The following is a 23,112-nucleotide window of genomic DNA, read 5'->3' as shown; positions in this document are numbered from 1 at the left end:
AACCAGAAAAACAAAACGATTGAAAAGAATATCAAGTACCTTATTGGAAAGACAACAGACCTGGAAAACAGATCCAGGAGAGACAATTTGAGAATAATTAGACTCCCTGAAAAATGTGAGGGAAAAAAAAAGCTTGGACACTATTTTTGAGGAAATTATCAAAGAGAACTGCCCAGACGTTTTGGAAATAGAGGGTAAAATAGACATTGAAAAAATTCATCGATCAGCTACTGAAAGGGACCCTAAAATCAAAACGTCAAGAAATATAGTGGCCAAGGAACACTGGGAAATAAGTGTAAATTGTTAGCATTTTTTTGTTTTTCTCCCCAGGTTATTTTTACCTTCCGAAGCCAATTCTTCCTTTGCAACAACAACAAAATTCGGTTCTGCACGTATATATTGTACCTAGGATATACTATAACATATTTAATATGTATGAGAATGCCTGCCATCTAGGGGAGAGGGTGGAGGGAAGGAGGGGAAAAATTCGGAGCAGAAGGGATAATGTAAAAAATTACCTATGCATATGTACTGTCAAAACTGTTATAATTATAAAATTAATAATAAATAAATAAATAAATAAAAAGGGAAAAAAATTTCACTCAATTTATGCCTAGATCCACAGCTGATTAATTCATTATTCTACAAATTCTACAAATAGGCAGTAAGGATCCTAGAATAAATTAATGAAAAAATGAAAAATTGAATTTTTGAGTTTGGGGCACCCCATAGACTGGTTTAAGGTTTGAGGACTTTTGGTTAATGTAGTCAAATATATTATTTTGTTGCTCTTGCTTCTCTGATAATGAGTAGAATAGACATCATATATATAGTCAATTCATGTTTGTGTTACTGACTCCATTATGTCATGCTCATATGATTAGAGAGCAATGCTTTAACTATAGTTTACATGGATTTTAGCAGAACATTTAGCTAAGTCTCTCATGTTCATTGTATACAATGAAAATAGATGTGAGTTTGAAGATAGTATAGGCATTTTTTAAAGTATGTGGCTGGATAGTGAGACCCAAAGTGTAATAATGAAGGGTCCAATATCAGCTTAGAAGGACCACATGACCAGGAATGAATGATTCCTTAAAAAGTAGTATTATTTAACCTATTATAATTCAATCAAAATATAATTCAATACCTATTTCTCCTTCCTTTACTGTGTTCATTCATATTGAATCCAAGGTACAGTCAATGACTTGGAAGGAGAGGGAAAAAAATTAAGTAAAGTGAAAACAAATTTTATTATAACCATTCTACACACAAAATTTTATTAGGCAATAGTTAAGATTCTTATTATGATGATGTATTTAATTCAATGCTACAAAATACCACTTTAAAGGTTCACCACCAGCAAGGTATCTTTCATGTATTTGCCAAAATCACACAAGATTCTTTGTTTTTTTTTTTTTTTTAATTGAAGCTTTTTATTTACAAAATATATGCATGGGTAACTTTTTATCATTGACCCTTGCAAAACCTTGTGTCCAAATTTTCCCCTCCTTCCCCCTATCTCCACCTCACCCCCACCAGTAGATAGTAAGTAATCCAATACATGTTAACTATGTTAAAATATATGTTACATCCAATATATGTATACATATTTATATAGTTACCTTGCTGCACAAGAAAAACCAGGTCAAGAAGGAAAAAAACTGAGAAAGAAAACAAAGTACAAGAAAACAACAACAAAAAGAGTGAAAATGCTATGTTGTGATCCACATTCAGTTCCCACAGTCCTCTCTCTGGGTACAGATGGCTCTCTTTATCACAAGATTATTAGAACTTATCTGAATCATCTCAATCTTGGAAAAAGCCATGTCCATCAGAATTGATCATCACATAATCTTGTTGTTGCCCCATACAATGATCTCCTGGTTCTACTCATCTCGCTTAGCATCAGTTCATGTAAATTCCCCAGGCCTCTCTAAAATCATCCTGCTGATTGTTTCTTATAGAACAATACACATAAGATTCTTTAGAGATTATACAACAGACAATGAATGGATTGTCTTTAGAAAATCACATAGTGCTTTACTGGCACTGTCCATCTTCTTAAAAAATCTATATTCTTCCAATGATGTTATCCATCTATAAATCATCATCTCTGAAGAATTAAAGTTGTGAGTGAATGGGTGGTATGCATGGTACCTCCTATGGAATAGACTACACAATGTTGCTAACTCAAAAAAAGGCATATGCAGAAAAAGATATATTAAAAATTGCATAAAGAGTTGCGTGACCACAAAAAAATGGGCTGGTCATATTGCAAGAGCAAGAGATAACAAATGGGAAGACATATGCTCCATTATTATTCACGAAATTTCAAAGTTATAGTGAGAGGCACTATGACTCTCCTTCTGGAAGATTAATCAGAGTTAAGGACAACAGAACAAGTAGTGGAAAAATCACAATCTTCACTATCATCATGGAGTATGTAGCCAGATGGGAGAGTGGACAATGTGTTGGGCATGGAAATGTCCAACATGGACATGGAATCAGGAATTCCTGAGTTTTAATCCTGCCTCAGAAACTTAGTAACAGTGTGAACTTCGACAGATCATTTAACCTCTCCTATCCTTAATTTCTTCATCTGTAAATTGAGAATAATAATAATAGTATCTTCCACATAGAATTGTTGTGGTGCTCAAATGAGATAATATATATAAACTACTTTACATATAACATATATAAACTACTTTACATACCTTATAAAGTTTTATAAATGTTACCTAGCTGTTAGTAACTTTATATGATCCACTTTATTATCCATTAAATTGTTGGTTGCTATTCCAGAAGTTTCAGGGAAGGAAAAAAAAAAATCAAATTTTCTCATCAACTTAAATTTGAATTATTCTTAAATAAAGAGTTTTTATCTCTCTGGTCCAAATTGTTCATTAAGTATATTAATATATCTGTAGGGAATCATGTAAGTGCTTTTCTTTATTTTAATTTTGACTAACCTTCAACTGATACTAAAATTTTATTCCCAGGAGGAAATGTAGATTGATAATCTAAATTCTTTTCAATTCTACAGCAACCAGGGCATTTGAAATGTAAACTATTTTGTATCATTCAACAAATGGAAATAAATATGATGACTCTTTGCTAGTTAACAAAACTGTACTGTATACTTAGAATAACACATTTGTAACCTTTATTTTTACAATTAAAAAACGCAAATAATCTGGATGATTGGATTATATAAAGCACGAAAAACTTAACATATCTAAAACATTGGAGAAGGAATAAATTTCATTGGCTAAGATTTGTTTGCTTGTTAAAAAACTTAAAACAATCCACCTTGTAGCAAAATATGATTTCTTCTTTGATGTGTAGGGCAATGAATACATACTAAGTATCTGAAAATGAGTCAAATGTTTATTAAATTATAACTTAACTGACTTATTGACCCACCTCACAATTATTCTTAAGATAAAATAAAGTAAAATAGGTAAAACACTTAGCAAACTTTAAAGCACTAAATAAATGCTTGCATCTGTGGAATAATGACCAGACTCTGGATCTGAAGACAAGGATTCAAACCTGCTGCTTACTACCCATGAGACATCAGGTAAACTTTTCACTGCTCTAGAACTCATTCTTCTCATTTTTAAAATAATGATGTTGGAATAAGTTACTTCTAATACTCCTTCTCACTATGATCTATAATGTCAAATATGTTCCATTCAGTTCCAGGACTATATTTCAAGAGAAATACTGACACGTTAAGGTATATCCCTAACCAAGCTTCCAGAATGGCAAGGGAGATTGAACATTGCCCTATAAGGACTAGCTAAGAGAACTTGGGACTGTCTCTAAATATCTGAAGCCATGTCATATGAATGAGAGATTAGACTCACTCTGTGGCTTTAGTGAGCAGTAGTAAAAGCTGTACACAGAAATAATCATTAGGAAGATTTTTGGCTCAATGCAAGGAAGAATTTCCCAGAATTTAAGAGTTTTACTGGAACAAAAAAAGTTCAAATATTCAAAATGTGCTTCTCCACTTTGAGAGGTTTATCATAGCTAAAACTCCTAACAGTCAGTTAATCTTCATCTGATTATTTATAGATGAAGAATAGGGGACAGGATGTGACTACCCTGAGAGTTGCTTAAGGGGCAGTTAGATGGCATAGCAGATAGAGTGCTGCCCTGGAGTCAGGAGTAATTGAGTTCAAATCTGTGCAAGTCACTTAGCCCCAATTGTCTCTCTCACACACACACACACACACACACACACACACACACACACACACACACACACACACACACACTACAAAATAAATAAGAAAAAAGGAAAAGAGATTTCCTTAAAACCAATTCCAGTCACTTTCTTGGAAGTGAAAAAGACCTTAAAGTTTAAAAAAAAAAAAAAAAAGCAATATCCATATAATCTTGGGGTCATTTGTACTGAATAAAGAAAACAAACTTTAAAAGTACAATAAGAGATTTCCTATTTAGGTTTCTCAATCTAAACCTTTAAATTTACTCCCTTTATGAATGAAAAGTAAAATTCAACTGAAAGAAGGGAACATGATAGGAAAAAAATTAGGTATAGGATCTGCTGTCAGTTCATGAAATTTTGTTTACATGATTCCTATAAGGGACATGGATTTTGATTTTAATTGGATTAAAATCAGGTTGTTTTTTCCCCTATCACTGCTGATAAAACCGGAAGTGCCAAGGAATGTATTAAAAATTTCTTTGTTTTTTGAGAGGTTAAAAAAAAAAATCTATAAAGCTTAGAATTCTATCCATGTCTCCACCTCTACCCAAATTAAATTAGGTGGGTTATGCATGTACTTAAAAGGGAAAACATCTAATTTACAAATGACATTATTTTTTAATTTGAATTTTATTTTGTTATTCAGCTATTATAAAATTTTTGCCCTTTGGTTTTAAAATAATTTTACTATCCCCTATACTCCTCCCCTACCACCCTGACTTTTTAAAATATTTTTTTCACTATTTTGTACATGATGGCAGGTGATACCTTCTGTGTTTTTGGTTCTGCCTGTGATAATTCTAGAGGAAGAAATCAGTTTTACTTTCTTGGACAGAGTAATTATTTGTGACTCATTGGATATAATGTGATCACCTGAAAAAATTCCACAATGGCTTTTTGAGCCTTATACAAAATAATAGTTCCTTCCTTTCTCCTCCCCAATTATTTTGCCTAGTCTAAATTTAATCAGGAAGGAACCAGAGTCTAAAGTACAGTACATCTTATCTCTGATTGAACAGAACCATAAAAATCTTGGCACTAGTTATTTTACTCCATAGAGGAAGAGTCAAAATTCAGAGAGCCAATCCCTTGAATTTTGGAATATCAAGATTCTGGTGCTTTGTGGTCCTTTGAAACATTTAGTTTTCCTTTGCTATCATTGGTACTCTGTTCTTTGTGATTTCTCCCAGAGCAAGAAATCTCATACTGTAAATGGTTCTTAATGGTTTACTTGTTTAATCATGCTTATTATAGTGTTATGTACACCCAAGCATTTAAGGCTTATTGAAGGAATAAATGGGTGAGTAAAGACTGAACATTTATATATACTTGAGGAAACCAGTTGGAAGTCACACAAGATGGAAAATTTTTATTAAATTATTTTTACCCAAATGTGAAAGCACTTGACCTTCTCTGAAGGAAAGGAGAAAGTAACAGGTAAGAGAGCATAATCTATTGAAAGCAAAAATAAAGCAAGATGATAAAATATATCCATATTCAAAGGACTAAAAAATAAAGAAAAGGAAGGAAAACTTTTATAAGAAGATTCAAATATTGATATTGTTCCCCAAAAAATCTTCACAAATTTTGGGAATATAGATAGATTGATATACCACCTATCTGGTACTCATTTCTCTCGAAATATTACATGATAAAATTTATGACTATATCTACTCATAGGAAAGTCACTCTTTTTACTCTTACCATACAATTTTTTAAAAACAAGTTTAGATATTGAATTCCACTATCGATATAACATAGAAACAATTATAGGGTAAAAGAGGAATTAATACAGGAAAATAATATTGGTAACAAGAAGTGTGACAAGTACAGGAAAAGAAATAGAAAAATTACTATAAAAATAGATTCAAGCCCTTAAAAAATCAAACAAATTAAAAAAAAAAAAAAAAAACCCTCCAGCTATTAGGCCCATTAGCACCAGCAAAGGGAAGGGATAAAAATCCAATACATATCAGTAGCCCATAGGGGCATCGTATTATTTTCCAATATAATAACCTTAAAACATCCAAAAAAAGTTGAAATGTGTTGACATTCTGTTTAAAAAGGCAAGGAATGAATGCATAATGTATTTTGGAAAGACTGTCTTTCAAAATGGTCATTATAAAAGAGTACTTGATACTTCAAATATTCAGAATGTTTCACTATCCAGAAAGGTTCATACAAAGAAAGTATTTTATACATTTTAAAGAACAAGGTAACTGTTACTTATTACCAAGACTGCAAACATTAATCATTCCCTTAAAGTTAAATTCTTAATTTTTGTGTCATGGACTTCTTTGGCATTCTGGTGAAGCTGAAGGTGTTCCCCTCTCAAAATCATACTTAAATGTATAAAATAAAATATGTATAATTACAAAGGAAACCAATTATATTAAAATAGTTATCAAAATAACAGCTTCATGGACCACAGTTTATGAAGCAACTATTTTAACATCTTGGCTAGTTAAGGTTTTATCATATAAATATAACTACATGGAGTCAGTTAAAATTTTTTATTAGGTGAATTCTATAGAGAATATTATGTCTAGATTTTTTAAAATTTAAATTTAAATTTTTTTTAAAATTAAATTATGCAGTGCTATTATTTGCACAATCATTTTGATATTTTTAAATTAACTTAAACAATTTAAAAATTTTAATCTAAATTTTTAAAAATTGTTTTATAAGTGTTTCTGTTTTTTTCTTATTATAGTTTTTTTTTTCTTACAGTTTGTGCTTTATAAAAAAAATTTTCTCTCCTTAAGCAAATTGTAAGCTCTATGATTGCAATTTGTACACAGGAGTTACTAATGCTTACTAATGTTGAAGTTCAAAGGATTGATTGATAAAGGACTGTATTCAATTTAGTTAAAACTGTTAGATTAAGTGTTCAAGTTAAAACTGATGCAAACAGAAGTAAGCTTAGGGAAAAGCTTTTTCTTTGCTGATTCAACTTTATTACCAAAGTTCAGCTTAATTGTGATTTCTCAACTTGCCAGGATTTATTAAGTTCCTTAAGGTCATTAATTATTATCAAATTAAAGTAAATCCTGCTTATTTCCTTTACCTTAAAATTTTACCAACTTTTGAGAGTCTCTTGTAGTAAGAAAAAAAGCACTGGACTTAGTTTCTAGCCCCATCTCTGTTCCTTGGCAGATGTTGAGCCAAGTCATTCAATCCCTCTATGCCTCCCCTTCACTGGCTTATTCTGAGTATCAAGTGAAATAATGTAGATAAAAACAAAATTTACCATTTTAAAGCACTTGATAAATGTTTTAAAATTGGCTTATTTTTAGATGATAGGAAACCACTAGATTTATAAAAGCAATGAGTCCTGAAAATACAAAAAATTTGTAGAGTTTAGTAGGACAGATGATGTGTTTGGAGTAATTTTTCAGACTAATCATAAAGGTCTTGAAAACACTTGAGGCAGTATTGCTGGACACAATTAAGTAGAAGATAGATGTGGTAAATATAATAGGGAAGGAAATTAAAGGGGAGAAAGTAATAACATAACAAAGAAAAAAAAATCACATGCCCAGAAAGACTCAATTCCCCAAAGGCTAGTCCATTAATTGAAAGATGCTATGACTCAACAGGAATATGAGTAACAGACAGAATTCTCCAATGGGCATTGTGATAAACATGGGCTAAGAACTCACATTTCATAACAATATAGTATTCTGTCCAAAATACCCTCCAGGTTTCTTTCTTTCTTGATAGAAAGCTACTAAATGACTTCCTCAATTGCCCCCTTCCCCAAATTCAGCCATGATTTGAGAAGCCAAACTATTACCTAGCAACATTAATTTTATTTATGGAACAGAGAAAAGGTCCTTAAAGAAATCATTCCCAGAAGGGAAGGTTTGGGTAGAAGACAGACATGATGAGGTGTGGTTTGTTGGCATAGCCTGCATTTTTATTGTGTTTCTACCTTGATGTGCTTTTCCCTTCAGAGTACATGTTTTGTTTTCGTTTTGTTAATTAATGGTCTTTTTATCATATCACTCACTCCAACTGACTTTCCTGGAACACGTTGGCAAAACTAATCTGTACAAAAGGTAGAAAAAAATACAACTCATCCTAGCTAGAGAAAAATAAATCCTGCCCTGGGTACTTGAAATTTTTGGCCTAAAAAAGTTCCTGTTATAAAATACAAGTGTAGCTCATGGAGAAGCTTTTGGAAGATAAACACAAGTCCCCACAATAGACTTCTCTCTTCATCTATCGCTGACATTTTTTCTTCCAACACTGGTGATTTTTATTCAATTTTAAGTCCTATATATATTTGCTGTGATTTCTAAAGAGATGACAACAATTTATTTGTAAGTCTGAAGGATGAAAAAATTAACCTTTCTGTGGTTGCGGTTATCTTTGATTCATGAAGCTGAGTGTATGTGGATATATGTATATGATATATTTCTGAACTCTGATGACATTTGGTTTAAGAAACCCCAAGGAGGAACTTCTATCAATACAAACCAGTATTTTTTTTTTTTTTTTTGCAACTTCTGGTCAGTGTGTCATGGTTGGGATTTCTAGTATGTCATGATTAGGATTTGAACTCAGATCTTTTTGACTCTGAGTTCAGTACTCAATCTACTCTCCTAAGTTGCCTTTAACTTTGCCAATCATTTGTCAGCATTCTCTGTTTCTATATTTTGGTTTTCCATATTAGAATTGACTTTTGCTATACTTAACAGTTCCAACTGTGATACTCCTTATATTACCAACCAACTGTGATACTCCTTATATTACCAACCAACATAAATATCCATTTTTAGCAAATAAGTTTTTTTTAAAAATCTATAGATTGATGCCTCTGGATGGAAAAGAAAAATATAATTGAAAGGGGGAATATATATTAAATTTGTTCTAAGATCAGTACTTGATTCTCTTTAGTTTTTATGCTTTTTTGGAAGTTGAATTTAAATTTTATATAAGCTTTACTTTGTCATTTTTCTATTGACAAGCAGAGTTAGGATCCTGACTAGTCTTGGAAAAGTACAAAGGTTTGAAAAAAATATTTAAATTACCAAATATTTCACCTGAATAATATTGTATTGTGCAATTCTTAACAATGATGCTTTAAAAATAATCACAAAGTATCACCCACAACCCCTTCTTTTTTCATTTCCTTCAAAATGTCACACATCATGAACTTTCTTGTAGCTTCTCTCAAATTTCATTGAGCTTATGCTATAAAGTAGAATTAAGTTGTAACAATGGGCAGAATTCTGATTCTCTTGCTTTTTATAATCTAGTTCATGGTCTACTGATGTCAGAAAACTCAAAATCAAAAATAAAAGCATTAACGTGATGAACAGAAGCTTTAAATACAGGATTTTGTCAGAAGCTTTTCTAAGTCCCAGCACTAGTTCTATCCCATAATATGCGGTGGTACCTCCACTCAAAGAAAATGGAAGCCATTCCTCTGAGACAAAACTGTAGCAATTACACAAAGCACTTAAAGCATGAACACTAAGTAATGAGTTATTTTAATTTGAGTAGTATGCAGGGTCTAAAGTAATATGCTGTCTAGGGTCATGGGAAAAGCTGCTATTTAATCTGACAGTCAAATAGAACATGGAATTCTTGTTGTTAGTGGCTTGCCATGAATATCTGTTGAATATGGCATTTGCTTTTGCACAAATCTCCAGATGTTCTAAAGCTTTTGCACTGGTTTTATGTGAGGATTGTTAGGTATAAACATTTTAGGTAGGGCATAACTAAATATTTTGAAAACCCATAATAAAAGAATTTAGACCATCCCTCCTACTACCCCCACCTTGGAAAAACTCTTAAATATCCTTTTGGTATTAGGGTGAATTTTATCAACTTGGAATGTCTGTCGGGTTTGTTAATAGAACTGAATGTTATTTCACTATCATTGAGAATACATTTGAGGGGAGGTAGAGACTTGCAAAGCACCAATGCATTGTTATAAAGTAATGGTCCTGAAATGAAAAGATGAAAAAAAATACTTTTCACAAATATTATCTCATTTAATCCCCATAATAACCCTGAAAGATAGGTGCTGTTTTTTAAACTTCATTTTAGGGAAGAAAACTGTGCCAAACAGAGGTTTTTGTAGAGAGAACTCTATTGGTGTCAATAACGAGAAATGCTATACCACTGTTTCCCAGCCTTTTAGAACTTATGTTCCCTTTTTAATATGAAAAAAATATTGGATTCCCCCTATCACTCACATAAGAGTGCATTTTTGCACTGTATGGTTCTTTAATTCTTGCTGCTTAATTTGGAGGCACATATAGAAGCAATGAGATAATGACTTCTGAGCCATTTTGTGACAATACAAATTTGTCTTGCTATAGACATTAAAAAAAGAACTACTCTTGCCAGGTGACTGTCTCCATCAGATACTCTTATAGCACCATAAAAGTTCGTATTGACCACAGAGGAGTCCATAAGGGTTTCCAAATACTATATAAAAATGTCTGAAAATTAATGATGGTAGCAACAGCATCAGTAAAGCATTTATGCAGCCCTTAAGGCTTACAAAATGCTTTACAAATATTGTGTCAATGAAAACTCACAACAATCCTGGAAGTCAGTACTATTATTATCCCTATTTTACAGCCGAGGAAACTGAAATAAACAGAAATTAAGTGCCTTGTCCAAAGTCTCAGAGTTGGTAAGTATGTAAAGCTGTTTTTAAACTTCAGTCTTTCTAAGTCCAAGTCTAGCTGGACTTAGCTGTCTTTCAGTTTCTGAGACCCAGGGAATTATAAAAACCACAAAGATCTTACAAATCATCTAGCTAAACTAAATTATTGTATTGAAGACTGAGAGTTATACAGGTCAAATAAATTGTACTGACTTACATAGCTGGCTAGTCTCTCAGCACTAAGACTTAACCTGAGATTTCTTCCCTCAAAGTCTTGTCAAATGATGGCCAACCTTCTCTTCATTTAGCTAGACTAGTTTTTAGACCACAAGCCAGGTCTACCAACTAGAAGGAAAGGGAATAAGCATTTATATAGTGCCTATTAGGCAGCTAGGTAGCATAGTGAATAGAGTGCTGGATCTGAAGTCAGGAAGTCTCAACTTTGTGATTCTAATCTGGTCTCAGACACTCACTAGATCTGTGACTCTAGAGAAGTCATTTAATGCATTAATTTGCCTCTATTTCCTCATCTGTAAAATGAGCTGGAAAAGGAAATGGCAAACACTTCCAGTATGTTTGCCAAGAAAACCCCAAATAGAGTCATGGAGCTGGACAAAACTGAAAAATGAAACAAGTACAATGTAAATCCTACTATGTACCAGATGTGTTTTTTAAAAACAAATATTGCATTTTATTCTCATAAAGACATGTGAAGTAGGACTGTTTTAATTCCATTTTACAGATATGGAAATGGGGTTAGAAGTTTTTGTAGAGAGATGTACATTCCTATTAATAAGAAGAACCACTAGCTTCCAATATTTGGGAATATTAGTATCCCTGCATATTAGAAAAAATATATAAGCTTTTCCCCACCATCTATACAAAACAATTGTGCTATTTGTATCCACCGAAAATCTACTTTATAACCAAATGCTACTATGATTTCAGTAATTTTTTAGAAAAATATATTTATATTTTACTATCATTATAGAGCTACCCACATTTTTCCTGAGGCAATTGGAGTTAAGTGATTTGCCCAGGGTCACACAGCTGGGAAGTGTTAAGTTTCTGAGGCCAAATTTGAACTCAGGTCCTCCTGACTTCAGGAGTGGTGCTCTATCCACTGTACCATCTAGCTGTTCTGACCTATCCACAATTTTCAAAATAGTAATATATATATATATATATATATATATATATATATATATATATATATATATATATATATATATATATATATATATATATATATATATATTTATTTATTTATAATGGAAATCTGGTTAAAATTTCTCCATTCAGTCTGGTTCCACACCAAATGTGACTTAGTATTTAAATTTCAAACCCATATCGTACATGTAGGTTTGTGCTCCTTATGTACAGATGCCTATCCCTAGATCTGGAAGATATTTCAGAAACCATTTAGTCTAATTCTTTTATTGAATAGATGAGGAAACTGAGACCTCTGAAAGTGAAGGGATTCCAAAACTCACAGTTTGGCAATCTTTATTTTTCTTACATATTCTATTGCTTTCCTAGCTGATTAGATTATATTTAAGATATCATATAGTTTTAAAATCTATAATACTATCTATAAATTGGAGACAGTTCTTTTCTGACTAGATGTCCAAAATGACATTTCAAGGGATATAAGTGTGAAGCTTCTACAAAAGACATTGCTTTACTGTCTGGTATGTGCAATGTGCCAATGTGCATCTCAATCCTGGTTAACATTTGATATTATTATTGATAACAGCTATAAGTTCTCAACAACAAGAATAGCAATATGTGTCCTGCTGGATCTTATTGCAACTTTCTGTACCTCAGTCAGTCTTTCAAACTTCATAAGCTTGAAATTTGAAGATTCTGAGTGTCCAGGTATCACACCTCAGGATTTAACAAGTAGTTAGGCCATTGAGGACTTCACATTCCCACCCCCTTCTTTCTGAAGATATGAACCCAGAAATATGTTTAAAATGAATGTACATGTATAACCTGTATTAGATTGCTTCGTACTGTAGGGAGGAGGAAAGTAAAGAAGGAAGAAAAAAATTGGAACTCAAAATCTTACAACAGTGAAAGTTAAAAACCATCTTGACATATAAGTAGAAAAATAATATATTATTAAAATAAAAATTTTTAAAAAGAGATAGGAATCCAGAGAGAAGGAATTTTCCAATTTGGTTACACTTGGCAGGTTGGACTAATCACAAATCAAACAATGAAATTAGTGGATGTGGGAATGGAATTGAAGAAACAGGTAGTCTGAAATGATGTGGGCCTTAATTTCAGTTTTTGTATTTATGTGTGAAAGCACATACTTTTTCTGATTTTTTTCTTTCTCCATCCTAGGTTCATGGGCTTGCTACTGCCTTATCCTGAGGGCAGAGTCTTAGAATCACCTGCTTTTGTAGTGACCAACTAGTACATTTTTATGAACACTTATTTCACTAACTACTTCTACTTCATTTGCCATGAGAATGGTTTCTTCTCCTAGAACAAAATCTAAGGATTTTGGATAAAAATAACAAGTCTTAAGCTCTTTACAGTAGTCATGGTTTGTTTTTAGAAGAGTAAGCCTTAAAAAATAGTATATATTCATTCCATAAGACATATTTATTAAGTTTTCCAATATTAAACACTGGCTTGGAACACCATATTTAATAAATATATCTTCATCCATCCATTCATTTACTCCTTCAGAACTGATCTGAAACAAGAATATGTATCATCATCTAAATCAATTCCCTATGTAAGAATATAGTAGACCAAATGGATATAATCTTAATGAGCTAGAACAAGGTGTGTAGAACAGTCATTTTCTTTCTATGAAATGTTTTCTTGGGGATTGTTTAAGGTTGCAATTTACAAAAATTCATTTTCAAATAGTATGACCCTAAAGAAGACGCATATTAAATCTTCAAAACTTTGCTTAATCACACCTTGCAATTTGCTTAAAAATGTAAATGTAAAAAGAACATGCATATTTCATATTTTTTCAGAAATTGTTTTTTAATAGTCAATAAAATGTCAAAGAAAAAATACAGATGACACTCTACTTACCTATCCATCCACACATACACATACTACATAATTCCATTCTGTATGACTCACCTATATGATAAAGTCCAATCCAGTCAGTAGGGTCCACTTCCTCTTTAATGTCCCAGAAGATAATGAGGTTCTGGGCTTGGCCCAAGGTATATTCATACATGCTTGCAGTCAGGCTAGAGCGGCTTTCCGAAGTCACCAGATCAGTGTCACTATTAGCCCTCTGAAGGTTCATGTTCTCCGGCATGGAGCCCTGAGAGGCGAGACTCTGAAGGTTCTCTGGACTCAGTGTGTAGCGCATCTGAGGGTTGCGCCTCCTCACAAAAAGCAGGTGCTCTCTGGCTGAGCTAGCCATACTGTCTACCTCTCTGAAATCAGCTTCCTAAGGATCTGCAAGAAATAGACAAACAGGAGGCATTAACTAACACTATAAGGCAAGCAATCAGATTTAAGCCTCCCAAAGATAAAGCTTTGCAGGAATGTTTCTTACAACTGTGACCCTGGAATAATCTGCTGACACAATAAAGCCCGATGCTGTGTTATGAACTGCTGTTGTCTGAAAATAGCACCTCTCACTTGCAGTTGCTACTATCTAAGTCAAGGAAGCATATAGGAGATGATGGAACCATTAAATCTTAGAGCTGGAAAAGACCTAAGACATCACTTCTTCCATCTCACTTTACAAATATTAAAAATCAGAGGGGTTGAGTGATTTTTCTTAGATCATACAGTAAGTGAGTACTAGATTTGGCTTTTCCCTATTTTAGGGCTGCCCTTCACTCCCTTCTCCCTTTTTCCCACCCTGCCCCCACTGTTGACAAGACAAATGTCAGGCTGTGACTTTGCTGCTAATTTCAAAAGCTTTGAGACAGGCACATTTCTCCATTCAAGACCAATGTGTTTATCTCCTGCTATCTGTCCTCTTCCCCCATCCTCACTGCTGCAGTCTAGTCTTCCTACAATCTAGTAAGTACACAACTAAATAATAACAATAATAAAAAGTGACAATTGATATACTTTGAGATGTGTAAAGTGCTGTATAAACTGATTATTTCATTTGAGTTTCACAAAGATGATGTGAGCTAAGTATCACAGGTATCACTATTCCCATTTTACAGAAAAGGAAATTAAAGCTAGTAAAAGTCAAGTGGCTATATGAACTAGTAAATGTCTGAGCTTTCTATAACCAGCATAGGGCACCTGGGGTTCTGTTTCTGGGCAAGGAAAGTAGAGTTCTTCTTCCCTATGGCTACTATGAGTTTTATATTTTTCTGGGCTTTAGCCCTCCCTGAGTACAGTTACCATGATACCCCTTTCCCAAGACTGCCTCTTACCACACAAACTAACCCCCCTGGGAGAATACTACTCTTCTCCCATAATTATTTTTAACCCAAGTGCAAGAAATTCTTACTATGACTCTGCTGGACTTAGACTCAGGAAAACCCATATTTGAATTCTAAGTCCAGCACTCTATCCATTAAGCAACATTGCCTTTATTCTCCAGCATGAGAAATAAAAGAATTGAGGTATACACCAAGTACAAAGCCTCATGTTAACATATTTTCTTGGCAAAAATTTAATGTTCCTTCTGCACACTCCCTATTATTACTAGCCTTTCTGATCCTATCCTTAGTGATGGCCCCTTCATTTATCTACCCTATTTTCATCACCTAGTTCCAAGTCATCTGAAAGGATAAAATCTTCAGATGATTAAAGAATTGAATTGAATTGTACTAAATTAAATCTTTGTAGATTTTCTCATTCCTCCTACTGTGGCCCTATTATACAATCATTTGTGGGGAATAAAGTATTTTATCACGGGTAGGTAGACACATAGAAAAAACTCAATTAAAAATTGTTGAAGTTAATGCAGGATATTAATTAAAATTACACTAGGCATTAGGTTAACACAGACTCTTTTAAAACCTCAGTTAAAAAAAAAAAAAGACTCAAGGAAACCTGTTCACAGAAGTGAATACAAAAACTGAAACCATACTTAAAAGTCTCTGGAGAGATTATTAGCATATTTGTTCCTGTAAATTTATTTTGCTATTGTAATAAAAAGGTTGAATAGTTCTTAACAATCTGAGATATATTTCAAAGAAAAAACTACAAGATAACAAAATGAAATCAATTGTACACTTGACTAAAATTACAAAAGTTCAAATTAGTCTAAGGTCTCTAATTTAGAGCTAATATTAAACAGCCCAAAACAGATATGTACTATTCTGTGAGGTTTAACATTGTGCTTAGTGAGATAGTCACTAGATGATGGTAGGCACCAAAAGTTAGGGTTCAGTCATGTGAAAAATATACAATGGTCATTCTCTTTGGCCAAAGGTAAGTTTATTTAGGGGAAGAGGTTACAGACAAAATAAGAGATATACTAGACACCAGGTACTATAAATATGAAATAGGGTTGGGAGAGCATATAAAAGACAAATTTCTTAGTGGAACTCACAATTACCCAGGAGGAAGGAAACACCCCATAAGGCTTAGCTGGCAAGCTAAATCCTGTAAGGGACCTAAAAAGAGTTAGCTATGAAAAAGGAAAAGCACAGTAGGGTTAGGGGAGATACCACATAGTATGGGGGAGAGGTAAAAGGAAATACACCTATAGGCAGACTGCCCCAAAGGAGGGAAACAAGCATGGCATGGGTTGTAAGTAGATTTATAGGGAAATTTTAATCTCAGGGATATGACTGAAATTTCTGAGAGGGCATAGCAAAGTTAGACTGCCCACAACCTCCACAGAGGATGGATCTCTGGAGTTTGACATAATTGGATTTCTGAGGGATGGAACCTCCTCAGGGGTGGAACCACAGAGTTAAACTGATCTGTATTAGAGCCTTCTCCCTGCCTGTCCCGGGGTTCAATTTTATCAGTTCTTCAGTTTAGAGAGAACTCTACCCACCACACCCACCATGCAGGACCTTATCACTTAGCACAGTTCCATTCAATAGTTTACTAGCATATTATTCTCATCTTTTTTTTTTTTTTCCCTAGAAATGAACACCTATGGTAAATGCTTCTATGATAGCTCCAGCATAGAAGATAGGAACATGTTGTTCAATATTATAATACATAAAAAGATTACAGGATCAAAGGTCAACTCATAGATAATTAAGATCAATTTTCTTCATTTTACAGAAGGGAAACTGAGGCTTGGAAACATGAAACACCTTTCCTAACGTCACACAAAAAATATGTAGCAGCTTTTCTCGGAACCCAAGTCCTCTCATCTCTGGAACTAATTTTCTATTTCTAATTTCTATTATATTACATTGTCTACTTTTCCTTTTCTTTTCATTTAACAGAAACATAAATATTTATCTTCTGGTATCAGATGATGCTTATATCCCCCACAACTGCTCTTTAAAATGCTTTTGCAAATCACTTTGCTTATGTTATCTCAGTTGATCTTCACAATAATCCTAGGAGGTAGGTGCTATTATTATCTCCATTTTATATATGAGGAGAATGAGTCAAACAAAAGGGTAGTGATATGTCCAGAGTTACAAAGGTAACGAGTGTCTGAGATTATTCTGGAATTGACTTTAAGCAAAGCACTCTAACCATTAGCCAACCAGACTTGTGATTTGATTTTCACTTCTTTTTTTTCCATGCTATTTACCAAAACTAGTAAGCTTTCCTCTCATTACATTGTGCAATGAGACACAATCTAATTTTTTGTTGTTTTTATCAAAGCATCTCTATCTTTAGAAAAATTTTGCTCGAATTCATTGATGGTTGAAGAGGCCATATAATCCACTTTGTTTTTAAAACAAAATTCTCCCTTTCAAAAATAACTCAAGGAATCCTTTCCACAGCAATACTCCAAGTGTTTCTGTGCCTCATTCCTAATCGGCAAATTTTTACCAGAAATAGGCAGCTTTTGATATTTTCTCAAATTAAAATAGGTCTACTATAGATAACTTTTTCATAGACATCTTCCTTGGCAACAACAATGAAATTCATGACTTTATTTCCAAAGGTTCAAATCCTAACTATAAAACACCATAGTATAAAAATTCAAAGCTATAGCCAACAGATTTTGTCTAAAAGAAAAAGAAAACAAATTATAAATATATCCTTTTCATGCTTTTCTCTAAAGTAATTTTTATCAGTCAGGAAAGGGATGCCATCTTATTGCATTTCATACTACTATTTCATCTGAAGAGCAAACATTTTGTTTTTATAGAAGAGTATTCCCTAAAATCACTACTATAGGAATTAGGATACAACTAGAAATGCTCCCTGTGATTCCAGCCTCTCAGAAGAAATTCAGGTAAGTATCCAGTTCCAAAGGTCCCTAAGTTCTTTAAACAATTTAGCTGTGCTGGTTTTTTAAGCTTTCAGTAGTATATAATAAAAATAGACTGACCAAATCATGTTCAGAAAGGAAAGAAAAATATTTTTTTGAGATGAACTGAGGGAAATTGACTTAAATTGAAAACTTAAAATAAGAAATAAGAAAGCAAGGAATTGACAATTATGGAGCACAGATATAGGACTGATAAACTAGATAATATCCAGGATAAGCAAAACTAGACCATATTCCAATTAGATCATGCACTTTTATGATCGGTTCTGGAGATTATTAGCACATTTGCTACTATAAAATAAATTTTTATAGAAATAATTCTGTCCTTCAGAAAAAGTTTATTAAAATATGTTGCTGATAAGAGAAAATGCAGGCAAATTCATATTTGCCAAACTGAAATTGTCACCTTTACCATAACCTATAAAGTTCTTCCGTTAACTTCTTTTGATACACTCTCGATTCCCAATGGGTAAAATTTAACACATAGCAGCACTTACTAGAAAAGGCTCACAAATACATATTTACTGCTAAGAGAAGGAGTCTAATTCATTATAATATAGATAATTCTAATCCTTGGGGTTTTTTTTCTTTTTTCTTTCTAGTCACAGGTAATGTTATGTTTATGCTCAAAGTAAAGCATAAATACACAAAAAATATTTCTATGAAATAAGCCAGAAATTTTAGTTCACTGGGTTGAGTTTCCAAGGGGGACAAGCAATAAATGCCCTTTTGTCCGTCTTCATAATCAAAATATTTAAGAAATGCAGATTATCCAGAAAATGTTTGATTATCCTTTGGAGAAGTACTATCTTTGTACAAAGTATCAATGAGGCCAAACCACATTAAAAATTCATACATACATAAAAACCAAAAGGTAATTAGTACTTGAAAAATGCAAGGAAAATTCAAATGCAGGATTGTTAATCATTTTTAATCATTGTTAATTACTTTGAACACTGAGCTCCTCAGATTAAATGAAATTATCAACACTGATTCCAGAGGAGAGATGACTAAAAACACTCTTTTTATTAAATAAAGAGGAAAAGAAGCATAGGCTATGGCCACTGAATGTGGCAAATAATGATAATCAGTGACTGGGTTAGTTACTTAAATGTTTCTTTACAAGAGAAATTTCTCTTGTCAAGGACTGAACACTGGGAAATATCTATGGTAAATAAAAAAAAACACACCCTTTTTTTGGAAAAAGTAACTTCAACTATAGAGAGGTCAAGATTAATTTTTAAGTTTCTCAAATTTAAAATTGGCTTATGAACAATATAATTGAAAAAATATTCTCATTAAGTTTTTTTTAAAAAGATTACTTTTTTTTATCTTGCTTCTCCATTATCCAAACCAATAAGTTTTTCTAAATTAATTTAATTAGTTTTTTTTTAATTTTTCTAATACTATTTTCTTTATTTAGGCAAGTAAGCCCCACTTGGTTATTTTCAAGTGAGCTAATTTCTGCATATGACCCAAACATAAAATGTCAAGAGACTCTGTATAAATAGAGTAAAGGAAGAGAATAGATCACAAAACTCAGAGCTAAAAGCAATCTTAGACCTTACCTATTCAATTAATGAATAGAATACCTATTCCAACATTCCTCATTTTGCAAATTAAAAAAATGATCTAGGAGCAGCTAGGTGGTGCAGTGGATAGAGCACCAGCCCTGAATTCAGGAGGACCCGAGTTCAAATATGATCTCAGACACTTAACACTTCCTAGCAGTGTGACCCTGGGCAAGTCACTTAACCCCAGCCTCAAAAAAAAAAAAAAAAAAAGTGAAAAAACTGATTTACAGAGAGATCCAAAAATTTGTTCAACATCACACAGGAAAAATGGCATTCCATGTTATTGTTCTATAACAAATGAACAGACTGATTTCAGAAAAGGCTGGAAAGACTTATATGAACTGATGCTGAGTAAAGGGAACAGAACCAGAATACTGTTCACAACAAGATTGTGTGATGATCAACTATGATAAACTTAGCTCTTTTCAGCAATTCAGTTATCTAAGGCAATTCCAATAAACTCTGAATGGGAAATACTATCTGCATCCAGAAAGAGAGCTATGGAAACAGAATGCAGAAAGAAGCATACTATTTTCACATTTTTTTCCTTCTGTCTTTTTTTATTTCTTGTGGCTTTTTTTCTCTTTTGTTCTGATTCTTCTCCAATAACATGACTTCCATAATATGGAAATATGTAAAAAGTGAATTGCATAATATAGCCTAAAATATTTTTTAAATAAAGTACTAAAACAAATAGCATTCTTTGAATTTCAAATCCAGAAATCTTTAAATTATTTCAACCTTTCTCTTTATCTCATTCTTCATCTTTATTGTTTTGAACTAATTAAGTCACCTCCATTACCAGAATGAAATTCATCGATACAAGTATCTATTTTTCTTTTAAACATTGATCTATACCATTAAAATGTTATTAAATCAAGACTAGTGTTTAATGCTGTATGAAGATGTATTCTGATGGAAGTGGATATCTTCATCATAAAGAAGATCCAACTCACTTCCAGCTGATCAATGATGGACAGAAACTACACCCAGAGATGGAACACTGGGAATTGAATGTAAAATATTAGCACTACTGTCTATCTACCCAGGTTACTTATACCTTCAGAATCCAATACTTAATATGCAACAAGAAAATTGGATTTACACACATATATTGTATCTAGATTATATTGTAACACATGTAAAATGTATGGGATTGCCTGTCATCAGGGGGAGGGAGTGGAGGGAGGGAAGGGAAAATTTGGAAAAATGAATACAAGGGATAATGTTATAAAAAAAAGTGTTTAACTACAAGTTTATAGTGTTTAACTACAAGTAATATTTTTAAATGTCATGCAAGCTTAGAGAAAAAGCAAGCTAGGCAATTGACATATATTCAGTATGTTTTTGAATATGAAGGTTTTTTTTTGAAAGACACACTTTTACAAGAAAAGTATCACTTCATCTAAGAATAAGAAATATGCTTTTAGTTTTTAACCTTTTGGAGGGATTGGTAGGGAATCCCAAACTTGTGCCATTGTCATTATAAGAAGCTTTGAAGAGAAAATGGGGAACTATGTGTAGGGAAGTTCCCTCTCCCACTGCAAATCCTTAAACTGCTGCAATTTGTACTCTGGTTATGGCCTCAGTCATAGAGAAGTTATGACTTGCTTAAGGCTATACAATTAGAGGAGGAACTTAAATTAAGGTCTTTCTTTAAGCTCTATTAAAAGTGAAATAGAAAGAAAGACTAAGTATTAAATTTGTATTTTCACTGGTAAAAGGAACTTTCAGGTGAGGAAATTTCCACACGGGTCAATAACTTGTTCTGCAACTTTAGTCTTATCAAATTATCTAGAACACAGGTAACAAACACTGGATTAAGTGTATGCAGTCCACAGTACTTCAGAGTGCAACCCAATCCAGATTAAAATGTAATTGAAAATATTTTTTAAAATAAATTTTAAAACATAGATTATACTGCATTTTAAAACTACATCAATATGCAACTTACAGAGACCTTTATATGTAGTTTAGTGATCTATTCTTTGAGTCTGATATCAATGATCTAACCTAGAGCATTGAGAATTTAAGAAATTTACTAGGCCAGAGTCACATAATTAGGATGTGTGAAGTGAGACTCAATTTTGAATGATTTGATATGTAAAAATTTAAATTATCAAGTTCTCTCCCTCTCCCTCCCTCCCCGTCTCTCCTTCTCTCCTTCCCTCCCTCCCTCCCTCCCTCCTCACAGAAGCTCTCCCCTGAGAGACCCACTCCAGAGAATCAAGATAAAGTGGTTTCATTCTGTTACCTAGGGAGGATAGTTGATTCTCCTACTTAGCCCAAGCTGTACACCTAGATTTCTATCCAACTTTATGGAGTTGGAGATTAGTCTAGGGACATTCATTCAATTCCAAGTTTCGCTATTCTGATTCCAACTCAAATGTGCTCAAAAGACACTCTCTTTTCAATGTAACTCTCTCTTTATCTCTCACCTATTTCCCTAACCAGGACCTTATTCACCTCTCTGTCAGGATTTCTCTACTAGATCTTTACTTCTCTGTCAGGACCTGACACTAAGGAAGTCAGCCTGCAAAACTGACTTCTCAATTCTAATAATAAGTTTCTTTTGCCAGTTTAACTTTTGGAAATTCATTTATGAAGGACCTGCGCCGACCAGAAGGGAGTTCCCACAACTCCCTGCCCTGTGCTGAATCTCATCACCATTATATATATTGTCCATGTCCAAAAAATGCTTCTCTCATTCTTCATATTAGTTCATCTCTGTCATGAGGTAGACAGCATCTTTCTTCAATAGTATTCTGGAATCAAGGCTGATTATTTCATTGATCAGAGTTTTTAAATCTTTCATGTTTACTGGTGTTATTACTATAAGTTGTTTTCTTGGTTTTGCTCACACCACCTTGCTTGCACCTGCTATATATGTCTCTGCAGGTCTTTCTGAAACTCTTTCTGTGTTTTTTATAGCACAATACAATTCCATTACATTCACATATCATAATTTGTTTGGCCATTCATCAATTTATGGGAACCCTATTAATTTACAATTCTAGTTCTTTGCCACTATAAAAAAGAATTTATATAAATACAAACAAAATAAACATAAATACATAGAAATCCTTTTCATAAATCTTTTTTTTTTTTCTTGAGGCAATTGGGATAAGAGACTTGCCCAGGGTCATACAGCATGAAGTGTTAAGTGTCTAAGGCCTGATTTGAACTCAAGTATTCCTGACTTCAAAGCTGATACTCCATCCACTACACCAACTAGATGCCCCCCCTTTTTAATCTTTTATCTCTTTGGGGAACAGACTTAAAATTCCATCATTTTTGA

General features: G+C 33.0%; 1 protein-coding gene across 4 annotated transcripts in view; it reads right to left on the bottom strand.

The window, feature by feature from the left end:
- Positions 1-23,112, bottom strand: part of HECW2 (HECT, C2 and WW domain containing E3 ubiquitin protein ligase 2) — a 425,511-nt gene that overhangs the window by 269,082 nt on the left and 133,317 nt on the right. For all 4 annotated transcript variants that reach the window (XM_074302808.1, XM_074302811.1, XM_074302809.1 and 1 more), the window contains one exon: positions 13,980-14,306. In XM_074302808.1, the coding sequence (XP_074158909.1) occupies positions 13,980-14,271 (292 nt within the window). In that variant the 5' untranslated portion in view covers positions 14,272-14,306. The remainder of the gene's footprint in view (positions 1-13,979; positions 14,307-23,112) is intronic.

Source organism: Sminthopsis crassicaudata, chromosome 3 (assembly GCF_048593235.1).
Source record: "Sminthopsis crassicaudata isolate SCR6 chromosome 3, ASM4859323v1, whole genome shotgun sequence".
In the NCBI taxonomy this organism is placed as follows: domain Eukaryota; kingdom Metazoa; phylum Chordata; class Mammalia; order Dasyuromorphia; family Dasyuridae; genus Sminthopsis; species Sminthopsis crassicaudata.
This window is presented reverse-complemented; position numbering and strand designations above follow the sequence as displayed.